We start from the raw sequence: 9982 nt of genomic DNA, 5'->3' as shown, positions 1-9982 counted from the left end.
ACATCTTCATCTTTCAAGATAGTTAATATGCGAATGTTTTGAACCAATTCATTTTTAAATCAATTGAATTTTCTATATATGTCCTATCAACCAATCTACATTCATTTCTAATTGGCTTCATCATGGGGAAAGCCCATGTGATCACTTGGAAAAGGAGTGGCTTTTTGTATTGCACACTTTTTTATCACAAGACAAAACTTGGCAAAATGTTTAAACTAAATGCATTCCACCATCATTACGAATGAAAGAATATAATCTATCATACTAGCTTACATATCTAAGCATAGAATATCTTAACATCTCTTTTTCGGTTACCAAAAATATAGCAAATTGGCATGAAATCTAATTTATCAAATCAATTTATGCTTCCTAGGTCATGACATGCACCAACTTACCCTAACTCCATCTACTTTTCACAAACACAAACTTCTAAACAAAGTGAAAAAACATCAAAACCAATATCAAGTAGATTTAGTGCCATAAAGAATATACTAAAGCACACTATCTCTTAACATCTCTATTGAAGACAAAGCTACCCAAAATTTTTAAAAATGACATCTAAGAAAAGAATAAAATTACACATTATAATGAATGGAATTAAGCAAAGAATAAAAAGTCTACAACAAAACCAAAGAAATGTGACTTTTTAAATATTAAAAACAAGGATATAATGTACGCTCGTGTCCAACCATGCACTTCCACAATACATCATAGAAATGGATCTAGACAGATGCTATGTGAAGAGCTTAAAACTTGTTGAATGATATCTCACTAGATCAATGGATGAAGATGGTTTTATGAGGGTCACCTTTTTATAGCACAGGAAGATGGTGGTCAACATGGCCAACATAGTAGATTGTTAACCTCTACTAAAATCGACAAAGGATATTCTTGGAATACTCCTTGTACTGTCAAGTCAAGGCTCAAGGTTCAATGTGGTGTGCCTCAAGATGCTGCCATGTTAACTACACTATCTAATATTTAAGCTAGGCCCATCTTGGTTACTCTTACACCACCCAATTACTTAGACTTGATCTAAAAGGAAATACAAGAGCCAGCACACATGACTTCTAATGGGGGCTTTACAACTTTGAGCATGATGGGTCTATAGTGATAGCTCATGAGAGAGAGGCATTGTGTGTTTCTAACAACCATAGCTCCATAGTTTCCTTAGAGACAAGCTTCTAAAATATATTTGCAAAAGCATAATCGACATAGCAAAATGCTTTGCTAAGCAAAGAAAATGAGAAGTATAACTAGGGGCACCATCTAATTGTATTCAATATGTCAATCAAAAGTCCAAGTTGAATATGTATGTATATTAATGTTTTATTATTCTTAAGAAGTACAACTATGAAGGGTCTTGAAAGTGAAAAGCTATAGGTAAATGAGAGTTTCAAGGTGATGAAAGTTCAAATGTCATGAGATGCAAGATCAAGAATGTGATAATGAAAGGTCACGAGCAATCCTATTGAATTAGGGCCCTTAAACCATGATAGCTATGAGGATTAAGAGATATATACAAAATAAAGAGACTAAAACACATCAATCAAAACCATGAGATCATTTATTAATATACACAAGTTTGAAGGAAAAGCATAAGAATATAAGTGGAAATTTTTTTATTTATGAATATGTGAGTAGATATTTGTATTTTAGATACATATCACTTTCCTCCATTAAAAATATAAAGTGATGCACTACATATGGTTAGTAGTAGGAAAAAGACTTCTTACGTTATGGTAACGACATGCATATGTCTTACAAAAGTGGTCACCCTTTGTTACAATAAAGAAAAATGTGAGAAAACTTCCCCAAAATATAACAAGCGAATCTAGACACATAAATGAATAGAAAGTGAAAGCATCATTTTTGTATCCCTTTTCATAGGCTACTCTTGATAGTTCGATATGAGAGCTACAATAGGACAATAAACAAGGTACTTGTATTCACACATGCACATGTATTCTCTACCTTGTATCATTAAGGATTCTTTCTCGAGTTTGTTTCATATTTCTTCAAAACCACTCACAAGCTTAGGTGTTTTTTAAAGTGCATAAATAGTGTGTATTAATGTTATAAAAACATATGGATCCATAAGGGACAGACTAATAGCTACAAAATGTCTTACATCAACTTTAAGAGCATTTTAGTGACATTCTTAAAGGTAGTTCAATGCGTATTTTTCAAAAAAATGTAAACTCTTTAAGAGCTTGATTATGCACATTAAAGCCAAGGTGCCATAGCCAATTTTACTTCTCCCAAAAAGGACTCATTGCAAATATTCCAAACAATGTGCAAGACACAAGCCTTAACCACATTCCAACACTTTGTTTCTTCTTCATTGAAGCACTCGCAATCTCCTTATAGTGCCTACTTATGGCCAAAAAGGTGGGCAAGTCCAACTATATTCAAAATGTTGGCAACCTCTCCCCACACTCTTTTGGTCTCAAGGCACACCCAAAGAACATTAAGCACATCTTCTTTAGACTTCTTAAAACAGACACATAAATGAGAAATCTTATTATGGCTAAGCTTTCTTTTGGTAGGTAACTTACTCATTAAGACCCTCCACAAAAGAGGCTAAGACATGCTGATGGCATAGCCATTCAAACATTCTTTATATAATGCTACCACACAACCAACAAATCCAAGGGGTAGTACAACTTCCAATCATCTACAACTTTGAATGCATTCTTGTGTGCTGATTTTGAGTAAATACATGAAGAATGTGCTTTGCTTTCACACCGTCATTTGAGAGGTCCTAGTTCTATTTCAGTGATGCTCATCAAGAGAGAAACACACCACTTGCTAATTTGGTGATAATTTTGCAAAAAATATACATTACTTTTAACCACATGAAGTTGTGAAACAAATTCCCATATATTAAAAATCTTTTAAATGTCAAGCAAAAAAATTCAACCACATAAATAAATATTGTTTATAGACCTCAAAACAATGCATCCTTGAGTGTAACTCTATTTGACCCTCACTATCACTCTTTTGTGACTCCATTTATTCTTTCATCTACTTTTAAAATATCAATATATCCTCAATTTTTTAATTTAAATGAAGCATGGTCATGGTGCATATAATTCAACTACAAAAACTTTGCTATAACTGACTTGCATATAAAAGATCCAATGGAAAACTATTAAATGTACTCTTATGGGCCTCGTTAACCTTATAAGTTATATTTAAAGTATGAGCACTATTTGAAGTTGGTTTCTTGAAATTGTCTTTGTTGATGTGTAAGATGTGCAATGAGTTTGGCTACTGAACTCTAAGAAGCCTTACCCTCCTTCAAGCTACATGGAAAGCCAAACTAAAACTAGTTTTGAGTTTAGCTATTGAACTCTAAGAATCCTTACCCTTCAAGCCACAACTAGAATAGAACCAGTTTTGTGATTATGATGCAAACCAAATTGAAGACAGGGACTTACAAAGCAAAGTGGTATTGTGGTCTAGTATATAGTTAGGGGAATAGGGAGAAAAGGATTTGGCTAGTCAATGGACCTTACCTTTAGTATGAGAAGTTATTTTTTATGAATACCATCATTATCTTTTAGGGTCTAAAGTTCTCTTCACCCCCTTTTCTATGTATAAGTTGTAAAGTTCAAACCACTCACCTTTCAATTGAATGCTAGGGTTTTGAATTGTAATAGTTCTGTTGTCCAATGTTACAAGGTCAATGCCCAAAGGAAAATTCCTAGATCTTTGATTCTTTTATGCACACACCACAAGGTTGTTTATGCATACATCATAAGATAAGTCCTATTATGCTTTCTTTACAAATATTTGTATTATGAACTCTAGCCATGCTCTTTCAAAAGCTTTGTTCACACACCACAAGGTTGTTTATGCATACATCATAAGATAAGTCCTATTATGCTTTCTTTACAAATATTTGTATTATGAACTCTAGCCATGCTCTTTCAAAATCTTTGTTCAAGTAGACATCCAATACTGAGATAAGTGATGTTCTTTGAAACGCTCTCTTCAAACCTCCATACGAGGCAATGCATGTTAAATCATCAATTTTTTATTGCCAAAGATTAAAAACACTTTTGATGCTTAATAAAATCATTTTGCATTTAAACAAAACTAGTTGGGTACTCAACTAACATTCATTGTAACATGGTGCACATAATTCAACTACAAAAACATTATTATATAACTTACTTGGATATAAAAGATCCAATTGGAAACTATTAAATGTAAGCTTATAGGCCATGTTAACCTCGTAGTTTATATTTTAAGTATGAATGTTATTTGAAAGTAGGTTTCTTAAAATCATCTCCCTTGATGTGTAACAACATGTTGTACAAGGGGTTTCACTACCGAACTCTAAGAATCCTTAGCCATCAAGCCACATGGGAAGCCAAAATAAAACTAGTGTGGAGATTATGATGGAAATCAAATGGGAGAAAGTGACTTAGAAAGCAAAGTGGTATCGAGGCCTAGTATACATATATGTAAGGGACGTTAGAGCCTAAAGTTCTCTTCACCCCCTTTTCTACGTATAAGTTGTCAAGTTTAAACAACCCACTTTTCAATGGAGTGCTAGGGTATTGAAATGTAATTAATGGTTGTGTTCAATGCTGTCCAATGTTCCAAGGTCAAAGCGCAGAGAGGAAAATTGCTGTTCTTTGCGTCTCTTACGCACACACCAGAAGGCTCTCCAGCAGAGCTCTGAATACTTGTAACAATCTCTCTCTCTCTCTCTCTCTCTCTCTCAATGAATAAAAAATAAGCAAGGCATATCACACAAGCTTCGAGTCTAGGCCGGAGCTGGAGTCCATCCGTCCGAAACGAATTGAAAAATTGGCCAATTGACGCGTTAGGTCGTGCAAGCTCCAGAGGTAGCACCCGGCTGCAACCATCAAAGACATGAAGAATCAAGGAGAGAGAGAGAGAGAGAGAGAGAGAGAGAGAGAGAGGTTATGAGGCAGTGCTTCAAGATGACAATTTTATTGCTGCCCCCACCCTTGACTCTTACCTGACAAGCATGGATGTCATCACACCCACACATGTGTTTCCCATTGAGAGTGTCTACCGCCTGAAAACTCCCCCCTCCTTCACTCCTCTGCTTAATCAACAAGGCTTTGAATTAGCAATACATGTATTGAAAAATCTTCTCACTATAGAAAATCAAGCTCCATTTCATGTAATGGGTCAAGTCACAAGAAGCTGTTAGACGTTTTCCCAAATGTCTGTCCCCCATTCCTTGAATTTCATCATGAGCTCCTGCAAACGAACAGCTACCCAGTACCTGCGGTTCATTCCCCCACTGGGACAGGCTAGATATGGGGTCGCTCGCTTTGCAAAAGCTACTGTATGGAATGGGCACCTGCAGCCTTGTTCCCCACTGCAACTTGCTAGGTATGACTGCGCACTCTGTTACAGGAGCTCATTGTGTTGACACTCCCATTCAGGATTAACACATAGTTTCCCATATAATTGATAAATGTTTGAATTTATCATTTACCCATGTGGGAGAATGGGCTCTTTTCCCTTGTTGTCCCCTGTAGTGTTCAACATCATAAGCTTCTGCCCCCGAGCCACCAAGAGGCATACACACCTAGCTAGTTCTAGTTGGGGATGGGGGACTGGCTGGCTTGATGAGATCAGCCCCCACCCCCAACTACACCTAGCTAGGTTATCCGGTCCCTTCCTTTGCAAAACCACATATGGCCCCTACCCCCAACCACACCTAGCTAGGTATGTCGTCCCTCCCTTAGAGTGGAAATATGTTTAAAACTTCTTGCTTGCGATGCACAATTAGCCACTCATCAAGCCAGCAACTAGCATGTGTGCATGATGATTGGAAAATCAGAGCACCCAGAATGAAAGACTTGCCATTTTTCTGACATGTTTTATCTGTCTATCTGTGCTGTACCTTGTAGAAGTCTACTGCTAGGAAATTGGACCATCTTTGGCCTGCAGCTGTGTAGCAAACTTTGAGCATCTCAGATAACATGTCTGAGTTATCCTGACAGGCAGCGTCCTGATTTGGGTCTGTTGGAAAGAAGTTCTCGAGAATGAGAGATTTTGATGTAGTGGTTAAAGCTGATGATTCTGCACGATTGGGGCAGGACCCAGCTTTCATTCCATCATCACCGTCTGCATTTCATGTCAGCAGCATGCATCAGACAGGAACGATTTGCATCAACAACATGTACTTAAATGCATAGACGCACGTATCAATTTCATGCTAATAGTGCGTCACTGCTGACATGTAGCTCCAATGTGGACAGATGTGAATTTTGTGATTCAGAAGAATGTAGATTGGACTTACATTGATTCTCCAGGACGTAATTCCACTGATAAGCTATTCCCTCCGTGCTCTCTTTGGAGGAAACGGAAGTGAAGACGATCAAACGCTGATTCTTGGCAATCATATCACTGACTAAAGGCCAGTCGCCGCCATTTTTTGGCATTTCAGATACCGGAAACCAATACTTCGTTAAACCAGCGCTTGAAAATAAATTTGTCAGGCCATTCGGAGTTTTGACATAGTCCTCAATAAATATCGTCACTATCTCAGATGGATTGGCTGATAAAAACGCCTCTATCTCTTGCAAAGTCTTGATGGCTGGTTCCTGCAGTGTGAAAGTTGTGGATGTCAGAATCAGGTGTAGGCATGTGCCAATGCTCCCTTTTTTTAGAGAAACAAGATAAGATAAGAAGTTTCAGGACTGATTCCTTTCCCTTGTTTTTTGGAATAGTCGTCAACATCATGAGTTTCTGCTTGGGAGGCATCGTATACATCGCTAGGTATGGTACTACACCCACCTAGCTAGGTATGCAGCCCTTGTCATAACTCACAGTGTCAGATCTATGGTGGGAACAAGCCTGAAACTTGTAGCGTAAGGTTATGGGTTTTTGTTTGCCCTTACAAAAGCTGTGAAATCAAAGCGGGAATGTGTCTAAAACTTCTTGTGTTAGTGTATGGGTGGGTTTTTATTGGCACTTACAAAAGCTGTGAAATCAAAGCATTGCCCGTCAAAAGAATGGCAAAGCCATATGTCGTTTTGGAAATCATACATGTCAAGCATCAACCCTCTAACACCATTCTGATGAACAAACAGAGCCACGTGTGAGAGACAATTTAGTGATGCCCGAAGGTGACGAACTTGAAACTAAAGCTGGCAAGTCTCAGAAGCACACAGTCTCAAATTCTTAAATTTGTGTTGAAGCTACCTAGTACCAAGACCGGCATGATGTATAGTGGTAGAGAGAGCTGCTTACGTTCAGCTGATCTGTTACGCTGTCTTCCTGATTCTCAAATGTGACCCTTGGGACTCCAGTCTGAGACGGCTCGTTAAGTATTGCGTAGGAATTGTGCGTTGTCAGCCATGCATATTTATTGAATGGTAGGCTTTTGTTCTGAAATCCAAATCCGTTTAATCGAATAGACAATCGTGCTTTCTAACATGGAACATGTTTTCAGATAAGGATGGGATAATACGACTCACCAAAGAGAGCACATCAAACACGGCCGACTTGGTGCATCTGGAGTTGACATCGCCAGCAATGGCACAAGAGCTACAGTAGAGCCCAGCTGAGCAATCGGTATTCGAAGAACACTGACTTAGTAGCTGCAGATCATATGCAAAAATTACTCTCTCTCTCTCTCTCTCTCTCTCTCTCTCTCTAGACTCTCTCTCTCTCTCTCGCAGAGCCCAATTCAAATCCTCCTTTACTCCCATTATGCACATTAGTGCATACAGGAAACAGGATTGCAGCATCGACTGTTGAATATGGGACCAGTATTTTACGGTTAACACAGGATAGCAGCATGGAAACTGTTGAGTACGTTAAACGTGTCCAACATTTGGAGAGGAAACTCACAGGTGTATAATCGGCAGACTATACTTCTTTTTGAGGAAGGAGATGATTTGTTCCTATATTTTGATGGGCGTATTGGCGTCATCCGCGTTACCTGCCGGCGAAACCTCTCCACCACCCAACTATTGCGCAACCACTTTTTGTAACTACACCAGCCCCCTTAATTGAGCTGCTGACATTTTCTGTCTCGCACGTTATTAAGGTAAGTAGGTGTGGAAATGGGAATCTACCTCCTCTGGATTTTCGCACCAAGTCTCTCACACTTTATTTATTGGATTATGTGAGTCTGCGTGTACGTTTGTCGGAACGGAAAACTATCTTCGCAGTTTAAGGGTGTGACAGAAGGAGTGCTCACGAAAAACTTTTTTCCCATCCAATGGAAAAAAAGAACAAGCTTAACCTCTACCGATTTTGGGAAGGAAATAGTCAGTTTTATAATTAAAATGCCAAAAAAATTGCCGGTTTTCATCAAAACGAGCTTCAATTTGAACCGGTTTTTTAGAATCTTCCCCGGGAAAAATACACTAAAGGACGGTTTTCTGTGAACTTCACGGAAGTCATTAATTCTAGGCGATAATCTATTCTCTTTTCTGTTATGTCAGCTTCCGGGTAAAATAATACGCCTGAAAGTTAGCTGAACAGGTGAAGTGCAATATATTACGCTCACGAAGAGGACAGAAGGTCTCCTGCACTGTCCGTAAATCATTGTATCAGACCAGCTCGGCTCATCCCTCTTAATTTATGGATGGATCATGACGCGACGCATTGAGCCGGGAGGGCAGCGCAACATCCCGAGTAATTTCATTTCATGGATTAATTGTTTTATCAATTAGATAGAAGAGTCCGTCACTTAGAGTCATGATTTGCAGTCTCCAAGGTATCTAATCTAATCTAATCTATCAATAACAGAAGCGTTTTTCTTCTTTTTTCAAGAGCCACAAGACTTGACACCATTACACGAGGTTTAACTATACTGAAGCTGTAAGCACAAACATGATCCATCCAGCTTCATTACACGAGGAGAAGAGACGAGAGAACTTTTCGAACCTGGCACTGCCCTGATGAGCAAGCAGCCGCTGATCCAGCTAGAAGGACGAGCGCCAAAAGCAGCCACAAAAGCGCCCGACTACTATACATAATCATCATAAGAAAGAATAAGGATAAGGATTATAATACTCCGCTACAACAATGCTCCGATGTGCAGGTTGCCTGGCACCTGCAGCGAACCCGAGATTAAATCTAGCAGCTTTCTCCATCGTCAAAACAAACGATCATTAGCAACCCATTAAACGCAGAAACAATACTCAACCAAAGCATCAAATGCGTGATCAGAGAGACGTTGGTGCGTGCAAACGCAAGAAAAAGCCATTGCAAGTGCGAAAGCAAGAATGAATGCTTTGGCGTTTGGCAGCAGGCAGGACATCAGGATTCAGAAGAGTGAAGATCTGGGCGTATGATCTAACATTCTTACCGGCCGGTCAATCGGAGAAGGGTACTTATGGAGACGGCTTTCTTCTGTGCGTGAGAGAGAGAGAAAGAGAGAGAGAGAGAGAGAGAGAGAGAGAGAGAGAGAGGATGCTGTTTCAAAGGGAGAGTGGGTAGTTGAGCAGTCGACGAGGTTTCAGCTGCCGCCTTTTGCGACAAGGTTGCCATTGGAAAACATCGACCTCATCAACTTCGCAAGAAAACAAATGTTGACGATGCGCTCGGAGAGACCGGCCGGGGGGGGGGGCCGCACCTACTAAAACCATATTGAAATCCGACTCTGCTGCCAGTAATAATTGGTAACAAACCGAAAACAAAATTCCCAACCAAGTTCACATGACACATTGTAGATGCGTACTGATTTGTCCCATCAGGGAAGCGAAACCCAGGATTTCAACTCCACCCACACTCAAACCACTAAGCAAGCAGTTTTGCCCACTGTGTATTTCCAAAGGTTCGAGGTTCAAAACCAGCACAGTTCTAGGGAGAGAGTCGTGTCACACACAAGTCAATTGGCTCATGCATCCGCAAGCATAACTCCCTCTCTCTATTTCTCGTTGTATTCTCTCTCTCTCTCTCTCTCTCTCTCTCTCTCTCTCTCTCATTTGTAAGATTCATTTTCATGAGTGTTCCATGAAGATCCATA

At 39.3% G+C, this 9982-nt stretch overlaps 1 protein-coding gene across 4 annotated transcripts; it reads right to left on the bottom strand.

Annotated features, from left to right (window-relative positions):
* Positions 1-4549: 4549 nt before the first annotated feature.
* On the bottom strand, positions 4550-9391 carry LOC148038175 (PI-PLC X domain-containing protein At5g67130-like). 4 transcript variants are annotated; one of them, XM_087669824.1, is made up of 9 exons: positions 9323-9391; positions 8899-9067; positions 7479-7601; positions 7252-7389; positions 6978-7076; positions 6299-6602; positions 5900-6123; positions 5000-5086; positions 4550-4873 (listed from the first exon to the last, which is right to left on the bottom strand). In XM_087669824.1, exons 2-9 carry the CDS (start codon positions 8995-8997, stop codon positions 4841-4843), a joined length of 1107 nt encoding a protein of 368 aa, XP_087525950.1. In that variant the 5' UTR covers positions 8998-9067; positions 9323-9391; the 3' UTR covers positions 4550-4840. The 4 variants fall into 4 exon arrangements, with proteins under 4 accessions (XP_087525950.1, XP_087525944.1, XP_087525936.1 ...); XM_087669818.1 differs by lacking the exon at positions 9323-9391 and adding an exon at positions 9161-9315; XM_087669810.1 differs by lacking the exon at positions 9323-9391 and having other exon boundaries at positions 8899-9315.
* Between the last annotated feature and the right edge of the window lie 591 nt (positions 9392-9982).

This window comes from Lygodium microphyllum, chromosome 3, assembly GCF_053477565.2.
Source record: "Lygodium microphyllum isolate KBCC chromosome 3, Lygodium_microphyllum_v1.1.10, whole genome shotgun sequence".
In the NCBI taxonomy this organism is placed as follows: Eukaryota; Viridiplantae; Streptophyta; class Polypodiopsida; order Schizaeales; family Lygodiaceae; genus Lygodium; species Lygodium microphyllum.
This window is presented reverse-complemented; position numbering and strand designations above follow the sequence as displayed.